The following is a 24,318-nucleotide window of genomic DNA, read 5'->3' as shown; positions in this document are numbered from 1 at the left end:
AATCCAGAGTAATTCTGATTTCAATCAGCGTAACTGAGTATTGTATTGTATCTAATCTAGCAAATATTGTGGTGATTCAATAGAGAAAATTTACACACCACAAACAAATACGACAAGAAAACAAATATGAAGGAATTTGTTCTTCTGTTCGATTTTAAAAAAATCTGCTTTCTAATGGTCCATAAGTCATTGGTACAAGAATTCTGGATTGTGTTACACTAAATCCCTGATACTGGGAGCTGTTCAATATTTTTTTATTTTTTCCCCAAATGCAGAAAAGGGTTGTAATAAATAATAAATTAGAGCATCATACAATACAATAGAAAAATGGCAAATCCCAACTCCCAACGCCAGAGAGATTTAGACATGGTTTTTCTTCTTGTGGTTAAATAGTAGAGTGATTAGAGAACTTACAAATACCTACGATAGACTAACATAATAATTCTTTGTTCCACTGTAATATTTTACATTTGATTCCTTTTAATGCCTCCATCTCCAGCTCTTATGCTGTCCTGCATAATACTAATATAGCAGCCTTCTTCCTAAAAAAAAAAATCTCAGAATACCTCACAAACGATGCACACGTTGCACCACAGAAATTTAGCCTACATCTGCAGCACAATGTAGTAGTCAACATGCTTCACAACAACATGGTGAAAAAGATATTTTCATTAAGAACACCAAAACAAAATCATATAGACAGCGCTATTTGATCTTTAACTTCCATGTGAAACAAACTAGAGGCCTTGGTTGTAATATATCACCCAAAAGAGGATAACTTTTTTTTAAGATCAGGCTTGATCTTTTTTCCACTGATAAGATTATTCCTGGATATCTTTGTGTCCCTATACAGGGGTGGGGCACAACCCAACTGGGTAATAGCGGAACTACCCTAGCCTAGTGCACCTATAGTACTACGTTCCCAGGAAGGGCAAAAAGAGGCCGTGCTGTCCTAGAACAGAGGTAAATGCTTCACTGCACCCTGTAAAAAGGTGGCGGAGATGTTGGTCCAGCACGTGATTTTCCTGGAACACAAGTCAGAATTCTGGCTAAGCCTCTTCTGATGTGGCTCAAAGACAATCTGCCCCTAAAATTGTATATGCCTTTCATCCTTTATGGAGAAGTGTTTTTACAGTCATCGAATTTTGCATTTACTGGAATGACTATTGTCAGTGTTTGTGTGGCAAAATAATACTGCTGTACTATGGTGAGGAAAGTAATTTACGAGATACAATTTCAGTATTTTTTCTTAGATGGGTATTTTTGGGGGGCAAGGAATTTGCCATTTCTTCCATAATTCAGGTTTCAACAACATTTTCATCAAACTGCACACTTTTTGGAATTATCTATAAATACTAAAGCGGAAAACTCTGCAAATAGCCATTTTTACAGGAGAAGATTATTTTTCCAAAACTACACTTTCGAACCAGAATGAGGATTTAAGGGTTCCCCCTCCCTTTTGTTAACAGATACTTGAAAATGGCATGACTCAACATGGAACTTGCTTTTCTTCCCCCCCAACCCCCCCTTTAATCCACTTTAACAAATCTGTAACGCTGGAAAAGTACTACCACTATATTCCTTCATAAGCCTTTGAGTTCTATCATATGTATTATTTTATATGGATAACTGGGCGGGGGAACGGGGACAGGGACCTTGGGATGCATTAAAAGATTACTCACCATAGCCTGCAGATCCACTTGTGGATTCCAGTCTGAATCATAGAGAATAACCACATCAGCAGTTGCCAGATTAATCCCCAGACCTCCTGCCCTGGTACTGAGCATAAAAATGAATTTGCTACTGTTGGGAGCATTAAAGGTGTCTATTGCTTCCTAAAAGAAAATAGAAACTCATTAAGATAGCAGAATCCTCAAATAAATGATTTTATTAGTGACTTTCTTTGGTGTCTATATACTATACCAACAACTTTAAAAGGCCAGGTTTGCATAGCCAAGCCAAATAATTTCTCAGTCAATATAATGAAATGTTTCATCATCATAAAAAAGTAAAGCCCCACAAGTCCTACACTGTGGCCCTGACCTTGCAATTTACAATAGACAAGCACACCACTACACACAGATGGAGCCTGAAAAGTCAGCAGGGCTCTGCACAGCCACAATAGCCTACTGCATACTGTAAAATTATAAGATTCCCTTTATGACAGGTTTCAGAGTAACAGCCGTGTTAGTCTGTATTCGCAAAAAGAAAAGGAGTACTTGTGGCACCTTAGAGACTAACCAATTTATTTGAGCATGAGCTTTCGTGAGCTACAGCTCACTTCATCGGATGCATACCGTGGAAACTGCAGCAGACATTATATACACACAGAGATCATGAAACAATACCTCCTCCCACCCCACTCTCCTGCTGGTAATAGCTTATCTAAAGTGATCATCAAGTTGGGCCATTTCCAGCACAAATCCAGGTTTTCTCACCCTCCACCGCCCCACACATAAACTCACTCTCCTGCTGGTAATAGCCCATCCAAAGTGACAACTCTCTTCACAATGTGCATGATAATCAAGGTTTCAGAGGAACAGCCGTGTTAGTCTGTATTCGCAAAAAGAAAAGGAGTACTTGTGGCACCTTAGAGACTAACCAATTTATTTGAGCATGAGCTTTCGTGAGCTACAGCTCACTTAATCAGATGTTTACCGTGGAAACTGCAGCAGACTTTATATACACACAGAAATCATGAAACAATACCTCCTCCCACCCCACTGTCCTGCTGGTAATAGCTTATCTAAAGTGATCAACAGGTGGGACATTTCCAGCACAAATCCAGGTTTTCTCACCCTCCACCCCCCCACACAAATTCACTCTCCTGCTGGTGCTAGCCCATCCAAAGTGACAACTCTTTACATAATCAAGTCGGGCTATTTCCTGCATAGATCAAGGTTTTCTCACATCCCCCCCACCTTGATCTATGCAGGAAATAGCCCGACTTGATTATGTAAAGAGTTGTCACTTTGGATGGGCTAGCACCAGCAGGAGAGTGAATTTGTGTGGGGGGGTGGAGGGTGAGAAAACCTGGATTTGTGCTGGAAATGGCCCACCTGTTGATCACTTTAGATAAGCTATTACCAGCAGGACAGTGGGGTGGGAGGAGGTATTGTTTCATGATTTCTGTGTGTATATAAAGTCTGCTGCAGTTTCCACGGTAAACATCTGATGAAGTGAGCTGTAGCTCACGAAAGCTCATGCTCAAATAAATTGGTTAGTCTCTAAGGTGCCACAAGTACTCCTTTTCTTTTTATGATAATCAAGGTGGGCCATTTCCTGCATAAATCCAGGTTCTCTCACCCCCTCACCCCCCTCCAAAAACCACACACACAAACTCACTCTCCTGTTGGTAATAGCTCATCCAAAATGACCACTCTCCCTACAATGTGCATGGTAATCAAGGTGGGCCATTTCCAGCACAAATCCAGGCTCTCTCACCCCCCCCAACCCCCCCCTTTTTTTTTCCCGGGACACACACACACACACACAAACTCACTCTCCTGCTGGCAATAGCTCATCCAAACTGACCACTCTCCAAGTTTAAATCCAAGTTAAACCAGAACGTCTGGGGGGGGGGGTAGGAAAAAACAAGGGGAAATAGGCTACCTTGCATAATGACTTAGCCACTCCCAGTCTCTATTTAAGCCTAAATTAATAGTATCCAATTTGCAAATGAATTCCAATTCAGCAGTTTCTCGCTGGAGTCTGGAGACACACCCCTGGAACCCCGACCTGGGATATTCTATCTACTACCCAAGATCCATAAACCTGGAAATCCTGGGCGCCCCATCATCTCAGGCATTGGCACACTGACAGCAGGATTGTCTGGCTATGTAGACTCCCTCCTCAGGCCCTACGCTACCAGCACTCCCAGCTACCTTTGAGACACCACTGACTTCCTGAGGAAACTTCAATCCATCAGCGATCTTCCTGATAACACCATCCTGGCCACTATGGATGTAGAAGCCCTCTACACCAACATTCCACACAAAGATGGACTACAAGCCGTCAAGAACACTATCCCCGATAATGTTACGGCTAACCTGGTGGCTGAACTTTGTGACTTTGTCCTTACCCATAACTATCTTACATTTGGGAACAATGTATACCTTCAGATCAGCGGCACTGCTACGGGTACCCGCATGGCCCCACAGTATGCCAACATTTTTATGGCTGATTTAGAACAACGCTTCCTCAGCTCTCATCCCCTAAAGCCCCTACTCTACTTGCGCTATATTGATGACATCTTCATCATCTGGACCCATGAAAAAGAAGCCCTTGAGGAATTCCACCATGATTTCAACAATTTCCATCCCACCATCAACCTCAGCCTGGTCCAGTCCACACAAGAGATCCACTTCCTGGACACTACAGTGCTAATAAACAATGGTCACATAAACACGACCCTATACCGGAAACCTACTGACCGCTATTCCTACCTACATGCCTCCAGCTTTCACCCTGACCACACCACACGATCCATCGTCTACAGCCAAGCTCTGCGATACAACCGCATTTGCTCCAACCCCTCAGACAGAGACAAACACCTACAAGATCTCTGTCAAGCTTTCTTACAACTACAATACCCACCTGCGGAAGTGAAGAAACAGATTGATAGAGCCAGAAGAGTTCCCAGAAGTCACCTACTACAGGACAGGCCTAACAAAGAAAATAACAGAACGCCACTAGCCGTCACCTTCAGCCCAACTAAAACCCCTCCAACGCATTATTAAGGTTCTACAACCTATCCTAAAGGATGACCCAACACTCTCACAAATCTTGGGAGACAGGCCAGTCCTTGCCAACAGACAGCCCCGCAACCTGAAGCAAATACTCACCAACAACCACATACCACACAACAGAACCACTAACCCAGGAACTTATCCTTGCAACAAAGCCCGTTGCCAACTGTGCCCACATATCTATTCAGGGGACACCATCACAGGGCCTAATAACATCAGCCACACTATCAGATGCTCGTTCACCTGCACATCCACCAATGTGATATATGCCATCATGTGCCAGCAATGCCCCTCTGCCATGTACATTGGTCAAACTGGACAGTCTCTACGTAAAAGAATAAATGGACACAAATCAGATGTCAAGAATTAGAACATTCATAAACCAGTCGGAGAACACTTCAATCTCTCTGGTCACGCAATCACAGAAGTAAAGGTCGCTATCTTACAACAAAAAAACTTCAAATCCAGACTCCAGCGAGAAACTGCTGAATTGGAATTCATTTGCAAATTGGATACTATTAATTTAGGCTTAAATAGAGACTGGGAGTGGCTAAGTCATTATGCAAGGTAGCCTATTTCCCCTTGTTTTTTCCTACCCCCCCCCCCCCAGACGTTCTGGTTTAACTTGGATTTAAACTTGGAGAGTGGTCAGTTTGGATGAGCTATTGCCAGCAGGAGAGTGAGTTTGTGTGTATATGGGGGTGGGGGGGTGAGAAAACCTGGATTTGTGCTGGAAATGGCCCACCTTGATTATCATACACATTGTAAGGAGAGTGGTCACTTTGGATGAGCTATTACCAGCAGGAGAGTGAGTTTGTGTGTGTGGTTTTTGGAGGGGGGTGAGGGGATGAGAGAACCTGGATTTATGCAGGAAATGGCCCACCTTGATTATCATGCACATTGTGAAGAGAGTTGTCACTTTGGATGGGCTATTACCAGCAGGAGAGTGAGTTTATGTGTGGGGCGGTGGAGGGTGAGAAAACCTGGATTTGTGCTAGAAATGGCCCAACTTGATGATCACTTTAGATAAGCTATTACCAGCAGGAGAGTGGGGTGGGAGGAGGTATTGTTTCATGATCTCTGTGTGTATATAATGTCTGCTGCAGTTTCCACGGTATGCATCCGATGAAGTGAGCTGTAGCTCACGAAAGCTCATGCTCAAATAAATTGGTTAGTCTCTAAGGTGCCACAAGTACTCCTTTTCTTTTTGACGATTCCCTTACCAATTCCTACATTCCCAACCAATTATTGTAAGTATGTACATCAGGTTACCTATTCATTTTCAGCCCACTTTTCTATTTTTCTAAAAGTTAAACATATTCAGAGTATATTAATATTTCCTCAGATTTTCCAAAAAAAAAAAAAAAAAGAGTTAATAGTACTGTAGCAGACCTTACGTTTGTCCTTAGGCAAATCTAGAGACTTTACTTTCAAATTGCATGCAGGTATCCAATGACAGGGTTTGCCCAACTCTAAATAACTAGCTTAAATAATGAAGCAGTCCTTGCTAACACATCTCACCTCTCTTTCTTCATGAGGCGTCTGTCCATCTAGTCGGCAGTACTCATAACCACGCCACATGCAATAATCCTCCAAAATATCCAGTAAGCGGGTCATCTGGCTAAAAATGAGAACTCTGGAGCCTGACAGATTGGTACAGAAAACAAAGTAATTTTAATATAAATCTTATCACAGAACCAAACAGGAATAGGTTAAGTGCACAGAAAGAATTAATGTGAAATACAGTACCAGGTTTACATAATATTCCTCCCTAACTGATGATCAGTTTATTCAAACGGTTCTATTTTTTTTTTTGGTAAGTTTATTGTTCAATAATTGATTTTAAACTCCTATTATGCAATTTTTTCAATAAGGGTCATTTTTACATTTATACAACAGTATCCAGATAGCAACTGAAGAAATGAAAGAACATTCTTAAAGACTGGTTTCAGAGTAACAGCCGTGTTAGTCTGTATTCGCAAAAAGAAAAGGAGTACTTGTGGCACCTTAGAGACTAACCAATTTATTTGAGCATGAGCTTTCATGAGCTACAGCTCAATGAAGTGAGCTGTAGCTCATGAAAGCTCATGCTCAAATAAATTGGTTAGTCTCTAAGGTGCCACAAGTACTCCTTTTCTTTATTCTTAAAGACTGTAACAGAAACACTAGATCCTCCATACAAGAACCATTTTTCAAAAAAAGATGGAGATTACTAGTCCCCCTCCCATGTATGCACTGTGGTGAATTTACGGTTTGTTTGGGTTTTTTTAAATAGGGCTTCTACCAAAAACTTAAAATCCATTAAATTCTGCATTCTCTGCCCCACATATTGTACCGACATTCCATCAGTTAAGTGATGTTTTTTAATCAGAAAAATATCAGGCAGCAAAAACATACAGCACAACAGCACACAAAATTCCATTGTCAATATATGTAAAAGCAGTGGTGGAAGAGACCCATTATGTTTGGAGCTTGAACAAAATCTAATATACAAAAGTTTATTCAAGCCTACTATGACTCCAGCCAGTCTATGCAACCACAAAAACCAGCACTCTGAACAGGACCTGGCTCTCCAATTCTTGTCAACTCCCATGGAAGCCTATTGGCCTACAAGCCATATCAAACATTAACCTGACAGGTGGTCAGAAAGTCTGGTCTCTCCCGACATATCCCCTTCTCATCTCCCAAACTGCCCGGCTCTTCATGGCTTCCTATTCCACTCTTAATTTTCTTAACTATTTTCATTTCTTTCCCTCCCATCTTACCCCTCTTCATCATTTCCTAACTGTGAAGTTCTCCCTTCCTCTATGCCTTGCCTGCCACTTAGAAAGTCCACAAAACCCTTTTAGTTTGTAACAAATACGACTTTGTAAGTGGGAATGATTTTTAAACTGAGCCATTTTATTTGTTATTAATACTATTCATACAGCTATTGTCCTATAGCTTCCACTCACCCTGTTCTTTGAGTTTTGCCAGCAGTTTATCCAGAGCTACCATTTTACCACTGTTATTGACAAGATGCATGTCAGTAGTATAAGGAGGTCCAGGTTCAGCACCATCAAATAGGTATGGATGGTTGCAGCACTTTCGCAACTGCATCAAAATATTCAACAGCCGCATCTTATCCATTTTCCCAGCGGAATTTAGAATGTCAATATCTTTCATCAGGATCCTTGTATACCTGAAGTTTTACAGGCAATAAATAAGAAGTTTACAGCCTCTAGTTTGTGCACATTTAAAACACAAGTAAATCTCTAAAACGTCCTGGGGTTGCTACGCTTTTTTGTTTGGTTGGTTTTTTTTAAGCTGGATAATGACAACATCCACTGTTACATTATGTAGGATTTGACAAAAATTAGAAGGGACATAAATTCTTATGCTCCAGTATGTAAGTCAACATCTGACTAAAAAAAGTTCCCCATACAAACAGGTTATTCCATAATTATTAGCCATGAGGTTTCTTGCATTTCTTCTGAGGCATCCAGTTAAGGCCACTGTCTGTCAGCTTTTGGATTAGATGGACAACTGGGTCTGATCTTGAGAAATTCCTGTTTTCCCATCACTATGTTTGAAAGCTACATAAAAAGAAATGGATGAAAAAGTTCTTTTTAAAAAAAAAAAAACAAAAATAACCAAAACCCTTTCTCCATTTCACACCTCTGCACAATTGCATCATGTTTCTATTTTAGATCTAGTTCTACTCCTGTTACTGTAAATACACTTTTGGCAGGTACTGGGGAAAAACATTAATGTAAGCTGCCCCCTAAAAGAAGGGCAGGAGAATCAAGTCAGCATGTTAGCACATAATTAAGATAAGCCCACCCTGCATCAACAAAAGAGTGAAACTGACTAGACACACTTTATTAAATGCACAAGTTTTTTTTTTTTTTAAAAAAGCCTTGACAAAAACAGAGAAAAAAAATTTTTTTTCTCTAGTTCCTTTTAGTTTCAGTAATATTGTGGGGTTTTTTTTAACTAGCAGATACAAATATTTCTGGTGGAAATGTGCTTTTCTAATTAACCAAGTCCCTTTATATGCTGACCATACCTGTGGTAGAGACATGGCTATAAAAAATAAAAGAAAAATATACTGAATCTGATATAAAGTACTCTATTATTAGTTATAATTTAGAGCAATTTTACATTAACGTAAATAACTCACCATTCTCTCTGCATTTTACTGAGCCCAAGGTAAATCTTTACTTCCTTTTTCGGAGGCAAGCTCTTTTCTACTTCAGCTTTTATACGACGTAACAAAAAAGGCTTCAAAACCTACAAAATAAGATGTCTGTGCAAACTATTTATAAATACAAGACTGCTTCAAATGGGAGATTAATTGGCTTGATCCTGCAGCATTTGCTCAGCTCAAATTCTGAGCAACTCATATTGCTCCCACAGTGACCCCATCAGACCGGCTCTGATGCAGCCTCCATCTGAGTAAAAAAATTAAGCTGTCCACTGGGTTCCAACAGCTAGCTAAGTTCATGCAGGGAGTGGGAAGGACTTTAGAAAGGGTGCTGTAGATTTTCCCAGAGGTACTTATTCAGAAAACTGCCACCTACATGCTCCCTATGACATTTAGGCCAGCTGATGTAGGGCAGATGACTGTCCTATCTCTCCACAGAGCAGCAAAGTGGGAACCACCCCTCCTATATCTTCAGAGATAACTTAATCACCACACAAAGTATAGAAGCACAGGTGCTAACTGTCTTAAGAAATGCTGTTGAGCAGAAGAGAGAGCTACATCAAAGTCATTTCTATAGGCCTCTCTGGATCAAGTTGTTAGGCCTGGTCTACACTACGAGTTTATGTCTGATTGAGCAGCGTTAAATCAAATTAACCCTGCACCCGTCCACACAACGAAGCCATTTTTTTCAACATAAAAGACTCTTAAAACCCATTTCGGTACCCCTCCCCAACGAGGGGATTCGCGCTGAAATCGACATCGCCTTTTCAAATTAGGGTTAATGTGGATGCAATTCGAAGGTATTGGCCTCCAGGAGCTATCCCACAGTGCACGTGACCGCTCTGGACAGCACTCTGAACTCGGATGCACTGGCCAGGTGTACAGGAAAAGCCCCAGGAACTTTTGAATCTCATTTCCTGTTTGGCCAGGCGAGCTCATCAGCACAGGTGACCATGCAGTCCCAGAATCAAAAAGAGCTCCAGCATGGACCGAACGGGAGGTATTGGATCTGATCGCTGTATGGGGAGAGGAATCCGTGCTATCAGAACTACATTCCAAAAGACGAAATGCCAAAACATTTCAAAAAAAATCTCCAAGGCCATGAGGTACAGAGACTACAGCAGGGGCGCAACACAGTGCCACGTGAAACTTAAGGAGCCCAGAAAAGCGTACCAGAAAACCAAAGAATCAAACGGACGCTCCGGGACAGAGCCCCAGACATGCTGCTTCTACGCTGAGCTGCATGCAATCCTATGGGGGGCCGCCACCACTACCCCACCCCTGTCTGTGGACTCCGATGATGGGGTACTCTCCACCATGCCTGAAGATTTTGTGGACAGGAAAGATGAGGAGGAGGACAAGCTTGAGGAAAGCACACAGCACACCTTTCTCCCCGACAGCCAGGATGTTTTTATCACCCTGACTGAAATACCCTCGCAACCCAACGAAGCCGGAAAAGGGACCTCTGGTGAGTGTACCTTTTTAAATATAATACATGTTATAAAAGCAAGCGTTTTTTAATTATTAAGTAGCCCTGAGGACTTGGGATGCATTCGTGGCCAGTACAGATACTGGAAAAGTCTTAACGTGTCATAGAATATCAGGGTTGGAAGGGACCTCAGGAAATCATCTAGTCCAACCCCCTGCTCAAAGCAGGGCCAATCCCCAACTAAATCATCCCAGCCAGGGCTTTGTCAAGCCTGACCTTAAAAACTTCTAAGGAAGGAGATTCCACCACCTCCCTAGGTAACGCATTCCAGTGTTTCACCACCCTCCTAGTGAAAAAGTTTTTCCTAATATCCAACCTAAACCTCCCCCACTGCAAACTTGAGACCATTACTCCTTGTTCTGTCATCTGCTACCACTGAGAACAGTCAAGAGCCATCCTCTTTGGAACCCCCTTTCAGGTAGGTGAAAGCAGCTATCAAAATCCCCCCTCATTCTTCTCTTCCGCAGACTAAATAATCCCAGTTCCCTCAGCCTCTCCTCATAACTCATGTGTTCCAGTCCCCTAATCATTTTTGTTGCCCTCCGCTGGACTCTTTCCAATTTTTCCACATCCTTCTTGTAGTGTGGGGCCCAAAACTGGACACAGTACTCCAGATGAGGCCTCACCAGTGTCAAATAGAGGGGAACGATCACGTCCCTCGATCTGCTGGCAATGCCCCTACTTATACATCCCAAAATGCCATTGGCCTTCTTGGCAACAAGGGCACACTGTTGACTCATATGCAACTTCTCGTCCACTGTAACCCCTAGGTCCTTTTCTGCAGAACTGCTGCCGAGCCATTCAGTCCCTAGTCTGTAGCGGTGCATGGGATTCTTCCGTCCTAAGTGCAGGACTCTGCACTTGTCCTTGTTGAACCTCATCAGATTTCTTTTGGCCCAATCCTCCAATTTGTCTAAGTCCCTCTGTATCCTATCCCTACCCTCCAGCGGATCTACCTCTCCTCCCAGTTTAGTGTCATCTGCAAACTCGCTGAGGGTGCAATCCACACCATCCTCCAGATCGTTTATGAAGATATTGAACAAAATCGGCCCCAGGACCGACCCTTGGGGCACTCCACTTGATACCGGCTGCCAACTAGACATGGGAATGGAGCAGAAATCCTCTAGGGACATCTCCATGAAGCTCTTCTGGAGGTACTCTAAAAGCCTTTGCAGAAGGTTTCTGGGAAGAGCAGCCTTATTCCGTCCTCCATGGTAGGACACTTTACCACACCATGCTAGTAGCAAGTAATCTGGTATCATTGCATGACAAAGCCTGGCAGCGTACGGTGCTGGTGTTTGCTGGCACTCAAGCAACACCCATTCTTTATCTCTCTCTGTTCTCTTCAGGAGAGTGATATCGTTCATGGTAACCTGATTGAAATAGGGGAATTTAATTAAGGAGAGATTCAGAGGTGGCCATTCCTACTGGGCTGTTTGCCTGTGGCTGAAAAGAAATCCTCCCCGCAGTTAACCACGGGGCGGGGGGGGAATGGCACTGAGCTGTTTGTGTTTGGCTAGCGGGGATAGCGGGGAGGGGTAAAGCGATCATCCCAGAGAATTGGGGGGGTTACTTTGGTTTCTGCTGCTGCACGTTAACAGGAAACCCGCAGCACTGAATGGCCAACTCAACGTGCTTTGCTTAGTATGGGAGAGGAGGGCACTCCTGTTATGAAGGTTGCAGAAGCCGAAAGACTATGGCTTATCATGGCTGCCTGCAAGCCGAATTCTGTTGCCCGGCACTGCGTGTGTGATCTCTAACACCAAAGCCACAGGCATTTAATGTAAGATGCAAAATGCGACCTTGTAACAAAATCACACGTGCTATGTAATGTGAATAGTGCTGTTCACCATGAAGGAGTATAGCCATTGTTCTGTAAAACATATCTTTTTAAATACTTCACTCCCTTTTTTTCCTCCAGCAGCTGCAAATGTTTCAAGCCTCCATCCCAAAGGCTATCTCAGATAAGGCAGCAAAAAAACCGCACGCGCAATGAAATGTTCTCTGAGCTCATGCAGTTGCCCAGCACTGACAGAGCTCAGCAGAATGCGTGGAGGGACACAATGGCAGAGTACAGGAAAGTGGCCGATGAACAGGAGGAGAGGTGGCGGCAGGAAGATCAGAGGAGGCATGAGGCAACGCTGGGGCTATTGTGGGATCAAATGGACATGCTCCAGCGTCTGGTGGAGGTTCATGAACAGCAGCAGGATCACAGACTGCCGCTGCAGCCCCTGTTTAACTGCCCTCCCTCCTCCCCAAGTTCCATAGCGTCCTCATCAGACGCCCAAGAACGCAGGGAGGGAGGCTCTGGGCACCAACCACTCCACCCTAGTGGACAGCCCAAGCAACAGAAGGCTGTCATTCAAGAAGTTTTGAAGTGGCCTTTTCCTTCCCTCCTACCCTCCTCCCACACCCCACCTGGGCTACCTTGTGAGTTATCTCCCTATTTTTATAATCAATTAATAAAGAATACACTTTTTTAAAAGATAGTGACTTTATTTCCTTTGCAAGCAAGCTGTGATCTAAGGGGGGAGGACAGGTGGCTTACAGGGAATTTAGAGGCAACCAAGGGGGCAGGTTTTCATCAAGGAGAAACAAACAGAACTGTCACACAGTACCCTGGCCAGTCATGAAACAGGTTTTCAAAGCTTCTCTGATGTGCAGCACTTCCTGCTGTGCTCTTCTAACTGCCGTGGTGTCTGGCTGCGTGTAATCAGTGGCCAGGCGATTTGCATCAACCTCCCACCCCGCCATAAACGTCTCCCCTTTATTCTCACAGAGATTGTGGAGCACAGAGCAAGCAGCAATAACAATGGGAATATTGGTTTCACTGAGGTCTGAGCGACTCAGTAAACTGTGCCAGCGACCCTTTAAACGTCCAAATGCACACTCTACCACCATTCTGCACTTGCTCAGCCTGTAGTTGAACAGCCCCTTACTACTGTCCACAGAGCCTGTGTACAGCTTCACGAGCCAGGGCATTAAGGGGTAGGCTGGGTCCCCAAGGAAAACTATAGGCATTTTCAACTTCCCCAACAGTTATTTTCTGGTCTGGGAAGTAAATCCCTTCCTGCAGCCATTTAAACAGACCAGAGTTCCTGAAGACACGAGCGTCATGAACCTTTCCCGGCCATCCCACGTTGATGTTGGTGAAACGTTCCTTGTGATCCACCAGTGCTTGCAGCACCATTGAAAAGTACCCCTTGCAATTTATGTACTGGCTGCCCTGGTGGTCCGGTCCCAAGATAGGGATATGCGTTCTGTCTATAGCCCCACCACAGTTAGGGAATCCCATTGCAGCAAAGCCATCTAGTATGACCGGCACATTTCCCAGAGTCACTACCTTTGCTAGCAGCAGCTCAATGATTGCGTTGGCTACTTGCATCACAGCAACCCCCACAGTAGATTTGTCCATTCCAAATTGATTACCGACTGACCGGTAGCTGTCTGGCGTTGCAAGCTTCCACAGGGCTATTGCCGCTCGCTTGTGAACTGTGAGGGCTGCTCTCATCCTGGTATTCTTGCGCTTCAGGGCAGGGAAAAGCAAGTCAAAGTTCCAAAAAAGTGCCTTTACGCATGCGAAAGTTTCGGAGCCACTGGGAATCATCCCAAACCTGCAACACTATGTGGTCCCACCACTCTGTGCTTGTTTCCCAGGCCCACAATCGGCATCCCACGGCATGAGCCTGCCCCAGTAACACCATGATCTCCAAATTGCTGGGGACTGCAGTTTTAGAGAAATCTGTGTTCGTGTCCTCATCACCGCGCTTCTGTCGCCTCCTTGCCTGGTTTTTCAAGTGCTCGTTCTGCATAAACTGCACGATAATGCGTGAGGGGTTTACAATGGTCATAACTGCTGCAGTGAGCTGAACGGGCTCCATGCTTGCTGTGCTATGGCGTCTGCTTGGGCAGTCCAGGGAAAAGGGCGCAAAATGATTGTCTGCTGTTGCTTTCATGGAGGGAGGGAGGGTTGACTGACGACATTTACCCATAACCACCCGTGACAAATTTTTGGCCCCATCAGACACTGGGAGCTCAGCCTAGAATTCCAATGGGCAGTGGGGACTGCGGGAACTGTGGGATAGCTACCTACAGTGCACCGCTCAAAATGTTGACGCTTGCCACGGTACTGTGGATGCACACCGCCGAATTAATGTGCTTCGTATGGACGCATGCACTCGACTTCATAAAATCTGTTCCCAAAAATCGACTTCCATAAAATCTGAGTACTTTCGTAGTGTAGATATGGCCTCAGTGAGATAGTTCCTCTTTACTCCCACAGCCACAGACGGAATCTGGCCCCACATCCATCCATGTAGCCACAGGCAGGAGAAAGAATAGCAGCAATTTAAGTAGCCTTTTCTCATGGCTTAGTCAACGAGAGGGACAGGGCCAAGGGTGGACTGCCCCACAATGATCACTCCAACATTCACAGACATGCTGATGTGACTAATTTATTCTGCTGGTTCCCTTCACTAGTGCTCACTGGTGAGGCTCTACTTTATTCAGAATTATGTATCTAAGGAGTGAATAAAATGTAACGAGGGGCTTCTCTTTTCAACTAAATAGGCACATCCAAAAATACACTATTCTAAATCAGAAATACATAAGTTACTACAGCCCAGGCATTACACTGGAACTTATGCTTCCTAACGTATCAGTTCAGATCATCCCCTCAGATCAACACTGCAGATGCTGCCTCTCTCTGGATTCAAGGTCTACATTTAGAGACAGAGTGGGAACTGGACAGGTCAGGGAGAAGAGCGGGTAGGATGAGGACAAGGACAGAGTTGAGGGAAGATGAACACGGTCCTCCTCATTTTGGCTCCCAAGAGAGCCCTCAGGTTATATTATTTCCCCCTCCTCCAGAGCCTCCCCTACAGACATTTGTGTCAACTGCAATCAGGGTGAGTCTTTGGTAACTCAGCTCCAACATCAGAGTGGGGAGAAGAGGGAGGGGCACCAAGGCCCTGAGCCAGTGAAGAAGCATAAGACCTTTGAGCGGATGACCCTTCTTTCAATTATCTGAGCCATGGGTTTTTAAACATCTAGTTACTCAGATCTAATCAAATAAAAATACCATTGTAACTGTATTAGAGCTGAACAGCAAGATTTCTTACGATAGAATTTCAACAATAGAAGTGTTGTGAACAGGGCTTTGGAGCTGTGCTCCGCACTCCAGCTCCGGGCTCCGCTCCAAAGTCCCGGTTGTGAACTCTTCCTTTTTTTTTTTTTTTTAATATCCTCTATTAATACACTAAAGAAAATTATTAAAATCTTGATTCTAAACGAACCACAATATTCACAGATAAAACTGAAATTCTGTCTTGATTTCACCCTAGTGTCAATGCAGCACGTCAGTAATTCAACATGATTAATAGTTTCAAAACTCCTTGCAATTCTTAGTTTATTTATGGATTAATAAGCTGTGATGTTTCTATTGCAAACAGTAATGTTATAAAAGATAAAAATTTGGAAAAACTAACAGAAATGCTGATAGATATTTGACATAGAAATTATGGCAGATACTACTGTAAAAACAATATAAATATATGCTAATTCTAAAATTAATGAGAATACAAATATTTATATACATTTACCACAATGCATTTTATCATAATTTGAGGAGAAATAAGAGACAAGAATTAGACTTTTGTTTTAAAGTTATTTTGTAGCAATAATATATTACCATCGCTGCTATTACTTACTGCATGAAGTCTTTCTACAAGTTTTTGATCACCAAGACAATTTTTAGTATCAAACCATGAGTCAAAGTCCTGCAGGAAAAACAAATTATTGTTAGCATGTACAGTTTCATCTTTACTTTCAATAACAGACACACATGCGAACATAAGAACAGCCATACTCGGTCAGACCAATAGTCCATATAGACCAGTATCCTCTCTCTGACAGTGGCAAGATGCTTGAGACTGAGCAGAATAAGGACAATTTCAGCAATCCATCTCCAGTCGTCTAGTCCTAGCTCCTAGCACTTGAAGGTTTTGGGATACCCAGAGTCTGGGGTCGCGTCCCTGACCAGCTTAGTTAATAGTCATTGATGGACCTATCATCCATGAACTTATCCAATTCTTTTTGTAACCCAGTTAGGTTTTTGGCTTTCACAACATCCCATGGCCACAAGTTCCACAGATTGACTATGTGTTGTGTGAAGTAGTACTTCCTTATGTTCACTTTAAACCTGCTGCCTATTAATGTCATTGGGTGACACCTGGTTCTTGAGTTACATGAAGGGCCAAACAACACACTTCCCTATTCATTTTCTCCATGTCATTCATGATTTTATAGACCTCTACTATACCCTCCCCCCAGTCTCTTTTCAAGCAAATCTCCTTACATGGAAGCTGTTCCATGCCCCTAATAACTTTTGTTGCCCTTCTCTGCACCTTTTATGAGATAAGTCCATTAGAACTGCATGCAGTATTCAAGGTGTGGACATACCATGAATTTATATAGTGGTATTATATTTTCTGTTTTATTATCTATCCCTTTCTCAAAGGTTCCTAACATTGTTAGCTTTTTTGACTGCGGCTATACATTGAACAGATATTTTCAGGGAAGTATCCATGAAGACTCCAAGATCTGTCTTGAGTGGTAACAGCTAATTGGGCTTCATCATTTTGTACATATAGTCGGGAATATGGTTTTCCAATGTGCATTACTTTGCATTTATCAATATTGAATATCGTCTGCCATTTTCTTGACCAGTCACCCAGTTTTGTAATATCCCTTTGTAACTCTTCTTAGTCAGCTTTGGACTTAACTATCCCGAGTAATTTTATATCATCCACAAGTTTGGCCACATCACAGTTCACCCCTTTTTCCAGATCATTTTATGAATATATTGAACAGCACTGGTCCTACTACAGATCCCTGGGAGACCTTGCTATTTACCTCTTTCCCTTGTGAAAGCTGACCGTTTAGTCCTATCCCTTGCCCCCCCACCTTTTAACCAATTACAAATCTATGACAGAACTTTCCCTCTTATTCCATGTCTACTTACTTCAATTAAGATCTTTTGGTGAGGGACCTTGTCAAAGGCTTTCTGGAAGTCCAAGTAAACTACATTCACTGGATCGTCTTTGTCTACATGCTTGTTGACTACTTCAAAGAATTCTAATACATTGATAAGGTATGATTTTCCTTTACAAAAGCTGTGTTGACTCTTCCCCAATATATCATGTTCATCTACGTGTCCGAAAATTCAGTTCTTTAGTATTGTTTCAACCAGTTTGTCAGGTACTGAAGTTAGGCTTACTGGCCTGTAATTGTCAGGATCACCTCTGGAGACTTTTTTTAAATTGGCATAACACTAGCTACCCTCCAGTTATATGTTACAGAGGCAGATTTAAGTAGTAGATTAAATAACACAGTTAGTAGTTCTGCAATTTCATATTTGAGTTCCTTCAGAACTTTTGGGTGGATATCATCCAGTACTGGTGACATATCACTGTTACATTTATCAATTTGTTTCAAGACTGCCTCTATTGACACCTGAATCTGGGACAGTTCCTCAGATTTGTAACCTTAAAAGAATGGCACAGGTGTGGGGATCTCCCTCACATCCTTCGCAGCAAAGACTGATGCAAGAATTCATTTAGCTTCTCCGTAACAGCCTTGTCTTTCTTGAGTGCTCCTTTAACATCTCAATCGTCCAGTGGCCCCACTGACTGTTTGGCAAGCTTCCTGCTGATAATGTACTTAAAACGAAATTTGCTGTTAGTTTGTGTCTTTTGCTAGTTGCTCTTCCAATTCTGTTTTGGCCTGCCTAATTAATTGGGATGGGTCCTGCTTTTGAGCAGGGGGTTGGACTAGATGACCTCCTGAGGTCCCTTCCAACCCTGATATTCTATGATTCTACTTTTACACTTGCTTTCCAGAGTTTATGCTCCTTTCTATTTTCCGCATTAGGATTTGACTTCCAATTTTTAAAAATGCATTTTTGCCGCTCATCACCTGTTTTACTCTGCTGTTTAGCCATGATGGCATTTTTTGGGTCCTCTTACTGGTTTTTATTTGGGGTATATGTTTAAATTTGAGCCTTTATTATAGTGTTCTTAAATAGTCTCCTCACAGTTTGCAGACATATCGCCCTTGTGACGGTCTTTTAAATTTCTGTTTAACCAGCTTCCCCTTTTTGAAGTTCTACGGGGAGGGGCGAGGGAGGGGGGTGTTCCCTTTAGCATTTTTCCCCTACAAGGGTGTTAAATCTCATTACATTATTGTTGACATTCTCTCGCTGTCATGTAAAAATGAAGTCAATGGAGTTACACCAGTGAGAGAAGACACAGGCCATTGCTCTCGGCAAGTTTAACAGCATCCATAAACTTTAAAGCCAATTGAATAACTTCACTGGTAAAACATAGAACCTCTTTTTAACAGAAGTGCCTACTCTTTTCCCTCCTGGATTTTATACCAGGCCTACCACTGTAACATCTGAGTGCCTATCATAGTGCATCAAGTCAGGTTGCATAATGAAAAGCAGGGGAAGAGACAAGGAAATTGGACCATAAAAAGTGAGATCAGATAGAGACATGAAGCAAGAAGAATGGAAGTAACTGAATCAAAGCAACAAGATGAGTAGAGTGACAGAAAAAAAGCAAAGGGAAGAGGTAGTGAAAGGAAAACGTGTAAATTCTAAGTGAAAAAGCATAAAGTTTACTGTGCAAATTATATGTTCAGCATAGACTCACAACTTGGTTTAACTCACATTTATAAGTAACAGTGATATAAGTAAGGATTAAATCAGTTTAAGTTTATCCACTTTAATTTAGCAGCATTTTACACCCACTTTGCATGGTGTAAGTGTAGCACAAGAAGCAAAATCTTAGGAAAACAGGCCCTAAAGCCTTGTCCAGACTAGGATTTAAAGGTGTTAGCTAACACATGCTACCTGAAATGTCTTAAAAGTCTAGTGTAGACAAGACAGTTTTAAAATGTGCTGGTTCACATGTGTTAACCAACATCACACCTTTAAATCCTAGTCTAGCCAAAAGCTGAGCATTTGCAGAACTGGGCCCTCAGTTTGCAAATAAACTACCAAAATGTGGATTTTGACAGTATTAAACTGGCATGAAAAATTCAGTCTGTTCGCTCTAAGAATAAAGAGAGAACTGTATTTTACCATATGAAACCTTTCTGCAAGGAAGAATTTCAACTGGCTCTACCCAGAATTAAAATGATAGGTAGTAGAGACACACTGTATCCATGATTTTTAAAAATATTTATCTCATATTTATATGGCACCCACTACCATAGTGTCTGAGCACCTCGTAACCTTTAATGTATTTATCTTCTCAACACCACTGGGAATTAGGGAACTGAGGCACAAAAAGACTGAGGGCTTCTCTACACTACTGCGCAGGGTTGATCTAAGATACGCAACTTCAGCTATGTGAATAGCATAGCTGAAGTCCATGTACTTAAATCTACTTACCACAGTGATTTCACTGCGGTAAGTTGACAGCAGACACTCTCCCGTCAACTCCACTTGCGCTTCTCATGCTGGTGGAGTACCAGACTCGACAGGAGAGCGCTCAGTGATCAATTTATTGCATCTATACTAGACGTGATAAATTGACCCCCCACTGGATCGATCGCTGCCCGCCGATCCAGCAGGTAGTGTAGACAAGCCCTAAGATTTGCCCATGGTTACACAGGAAGCCTGTGATAAAATGAAGGGATTGAATCTGCATATCTCAAGTCCAAGGCCACTCTAACCACTGGGTAATTCATCCTCTCTGCAGGATATATCATCAGAATTATGCTAGCGAAAATATATATCAGGCCCCAGCTTACATCTGCAGAATTGAAGACATCAGGTAAAAGAAAGTTGAGTAATGCCCACAGTTCATGGAGGTTGTTCTGTAAAGGAGTTCCTGTCAGCAGCAACCTATTTGTTGTCTTGAACTCACGTACAATCTCAGAGAGCTAGGAAAAATAACAAACAGCATTTGTTATCTGTGGCTTAAACACATAAGGGACAGATTTTCAAAAATCCTGAGCACCCATCACTTCAACTGAAGTCTTTGAGAGCGCCATGTGCTCAGTACCTCTGAAATTCAAGCCCCAGAAGATCAAACTATTATTTTCAAAAAACGACCTTCAGGAAGGATTTGAATAGGACTAGAATATAATCTAACATTTAAAATCTAAAAATATTTTGCTACAAAATGCTCAAGCAAAGGTTACGAAAATACTGAAATTGAAGTTTACCTTAGATTTTTCATTCTTTATTCTGTGGGCTTCATCTATCACCAAGTATCTCCAGTTAAACTTTTTGAAAACAGATTTCTCCTTAATTACCATTTCATATGAGGTAACGCAAACATCCCACTCTCCAGGCATCATAACATCACGGATAAAAGCAGCCTAATGTAAAATAATATTAATTAATAGATATTAAGTAACAACAGCGAGCATAACTTATCTGGAGCTCTCTGCCCCTTATGTCTGCCAATATTATTGAAACAAAAGGTTAACGAGTAAAAAAAATAAAAGATTAACCACATATGAAAAAGAATACCTAGAGTTACACTAATTCAAGTCAAACAACAAAGGCTTCCAATCTATGTTTCAGGGCATAAACTGATCAGCAGCTGGAGTTAAGACGAAAGGCATAAATCGTCCCCATTCACCTCAGTGGGTGTTTATTCTTAAGCATAACTATGTATTTTTAAAATAAATATTTCCTGTTAAGTGATCAGCAGTGAAATAGTTAACTAAGACATCCCCTTCAGAGACACGTGAAGGAGTGTTTTCAACCATGTTGTATATTAAATGCCCAAATATTGGGTTAATGTAGAGCTAAGGTTGCCCAGTAATGTCTTGTGCATTTCTAGAATGTGGATGCTAAACTTAAACCCCTGAAGACCAGGAAATAAAAAGAGGTAAAGCAACACAAATGTAAACCAGGACACACCGTTAAGATACATGACATCCTGCAATGCAACTTTAGCTACCTGCAGCTTTAACTGTACCCCCTGCCCCCATACACACACTTGAGGGCTGGCAATAGCCACGGTTCCATTATAGAGGTGCAAAGATTAACAAATTGCCAAGGGAAATGGAGATTCTCTCTCTCACAATCTTCAGATTAAGACTGGATGCCTTTCTGGAAGATCTGCTTTAATCAAACAAGTTATTAGACTCAATACAGAAAGAGCTGGATGAAATTCTATGGCCTGTGTTAATAAGGTCAGACTAGAAGACCTAATGGTCCCCTGTATCCTTAAAATCTGTAATACACAGACATTAGGAAGGGCTAAACATGTGCTGTGTTTGTGTTATGTTCTAGAGATCTGAATTACGACACTGTCTGCACACACTCCACCTGCATTCGCTGTAGCTGCATTTAGTGGTGGAGCGATTGGTTGGAGCTAGTATGCAAAGCTGTGACTGGTTCATGACAAGAGGCGCATGTGTACCTTAAGACACCAAGCATGCCCCATTGAATTTTGGAGGTTATATCTGCAGAGGTACACAGGGTCTTCTTGTCATGGGGACTGCCAGCAGTCTGGTAGCGTACTCCAGGGCTTAGCCAGGGCTTAGCCAGAGTTAAGTGAAGGCAAGGCAAAATGAATATACCGTCTCAAAAGCAATCTGCAGGACAAGAGCAAAATGGTAGTAATATTGTACAAGCATGGAGTAGTTTGTGTGGGGTAGGCTCAGTACTGGAGTACAGGCAGCTTCTGTCTAATGTCAAGCATAGCAAACTTAGTCCTGCAGTGCTCATGTGCTCTATGCCCAAGGTTTTCCATGACATTTGTAAAGGTAGGAGTGCTAGCATGTGTGTTAGTGGCATGTTGGGGCACTGCACAAAGAGGTTGCACTGCAGGGAAGGCATGTACCTTATCTTTGTATTTCCAGGCTTTCAGAGAATTAAGTTCAGTCACACTCCGTATTCTGGAGGGGCACCAGGCACCACTGGGCAGCCTTAACACTGCACTAGTGAAACTTTGGAACATTTAATTTCTCAGCAGCCCCTGCCCACCCATAATTCTCCCCCCTCCCGCCCCCCACGGTCTTCAGCTCCTTGGCCACCATTAATCCTGCCACAGAATGCACTGGCTGCATGATAGCTCCTTCACTGCCCCTGCATCATCTAATCTTTCTACCTCTCCAGCATAGCTCAGTTCTTCCCTCTCAGCCCTCTTCCCCTCAGAGTCAGATTTCCACATGGGATCTGCTGGTTAAAGAGCTAGGGAAAGGATGCAGGTACAGTGCAGGGACACTAGCATGAATCCATGGGACTTTTTTTTTGAAAGGAGGGATAGCTACGGGAGGGCACAGATGCAGCCGCCCCCCCCCCCCATCACTGATCAACTCAGACCCCCTCCTTCCCACCCCGCTCTACCTTGTGCTGCTACAACACTCCCCCAACCATCACACACGCTGTACTACGACTCTCCACGTCCCCCCAACTTCTCAGATTCTCCTAGCACTACTCGGATGCTGCTCCATCTCCTCCATCGTATCCATTACTCTGACCATCCCCACACCTCCTGCTGATCTGAGCACCCCTATTCCAAGACCCCCCACACCTAATCATCATTCTAGGTCCCTGGCAAGCTTGGAGGGGTGATGGGGAGGTGGCATGATAGTGAGGCTGTGAAGAGTGCCTGCAGCAGATGGAGGCAGGAAGGAGCCCAAAGGTGAAGATGCAGAGTCCCTACCCCAAATCTGGGCCTAATGTATGGGGAAGGGGCTGTCCACATGCATTTGCAGCACAGGAGGCAGAGACATATATGAAACAGTCCTTCCAGTCAGTGAAACATTCTCAGCCGAATAAGAACTTCTCATAGAAGTGAATACAACCTGCAACAATAGTTTTAGAGGTATGAATTGCTCCAATTCACGAGTGGGTATTCTCATCCCCTTTCCCACAGTTTCAGCACTTGTGGGCCTCTGCCCTGCACCAAGTTTGCCTGTTCTCAGCTCCCAAGCCCTGACTCTGGTCTTAGCAGTGTGTGCTTGGAGCATGTTCAAGCATGCCTGTTCTCAGCCCCCCATTCCACCTCAGTACTGATCACATGCCATGCACTCAACATGCTTATTCTCAGCTCCCCATTCCAGTCTAATCACTGTGGGTCACATTTTGAAGTGGGGGACAGAAATAGGTGATATGAATGTGTGAAGGGTTGGGAGATACCCCATACCCAGATATAAACTCTTCTCTTTTCTGCACAGCTCTGGCCTCTCCTTTTTCTCCACAGACAATGGCATCGGGGGAAGGGTGAAGCTGATGCCCCTTCTCCACTGCTGGACGCAGCATAAAGAAAATGATGATTTCTGGGTTAATTTGCCAGTCGGGATGCAGTGGAGGAAAGGGGAGCCATAGAGGAGGAACTGTGGGGGAGGGACCAGGTGGCTCCACTTCCCTTCCCCTTAAGTATGTCACTATAGGAGAAAGTGCTTAAGTTCCCCAGTTATGGATCTACTTTGTCACTGCTTCTGAGCTTTCAGAGATCAAGGGTCCTTTTTTGAGGACAATCCTCTATTTATCGAGGGACCTTAAAAAAAACCACACACACAAAATCTCCTTTTTTAGAAATCCGATTCTTTATCAAAGCTCTGACATAAGCACAATGGTTGTGAAGGGTCATTGTCTGGTGATGTCCTGGATCCTCAGTAGCTGTGCCAGAGCACAACCCGAAGGACCAAGGGTCGGCAATGATGTAAAGCCTCCACTCTGTAGACTGCCAAACTCCACATCCCCTGCACCACTTCAACAGCACCTCCACAGCTTCAACTCCCCATATTCCTCAGGCTCTGAACGAAAAAAAAACTTACAAGACTACGGAAGTATTATGAACAGCTCGTTAGGGGGCTGTGTATCAGGATGTCTCTGGAACAAGTGACCCAGGACTTACTTTACT

At 43.1% G+C, this 24,318-nt stretch overlaps 1 protein-coding gene across 4 annotated transcripts in view; it reads right to left on the bottom strand.

The window, feature by feature from the left end:
• The window catches only part of SMARCA1 (SNF2 related chromatin remodeling ATPase 1), a 76,138-nt gene that overhangs the window by 31,618 nt on the left and 20,202 nt on the right, over nt 1–24,318 (bottom strand). For all 4 annotated transcript variants that reach the window (XR_012160976.1, XR_012160975.1, XM_073361261.1 and 1 more), the window contains exons 7-13: nt 20,657–20,812; nt 20,240–20,371; nt 16,132–16,200; nt 8,911–9,020; nt 7,703–7,929; nt 6,270–6,391; nt 1,683–1,835 (exon numbers count right to left, since the gene is read on the bottom strand). Coding sequence is in view for 2 of the 4 variants with exons in the window: in XM_073361261.1 (XP_073217362.1) it covers nt 1,683–1,835; nt 6,270–6,391; nt 7,703–7,929; nt 8,911–9,020; nt 16,132–16,200; nt 20,240–20,371; nt 20,657–20,812 (969 nt within the window). In the remaining 2 variants the exon portion in view is untranslated. The remainder of the gene's footprint in view (nt 1–1,682; nt 1,836–6,269; nt 6,392–7,702; nt 7,930–8,910; nt 9,021–16,131; nt 16,201–20,239; nt 20,372–20,656; nt 20,813–24,318) is intronic.

Source organism: Lepidochelys kempii, chromosome 9, assembly GCF_965140265.1.
Source record: "Lepidochelys kempii isolate rLepKem1 chromosome 9, rLepKem1.hap2, whole genome shotgun sequence".
Lineage (NCBI taxonomy): Eukaryota > Metazoa > Chordata > Testudines > Cheloniidae > Lepidochelys > Lepidochelys kempii.
The sequence above is the reverse complement of the archived record's forward strand: the minus strand, read 5'-3'. Positions and strand labels throughout refer to the sequence as shown.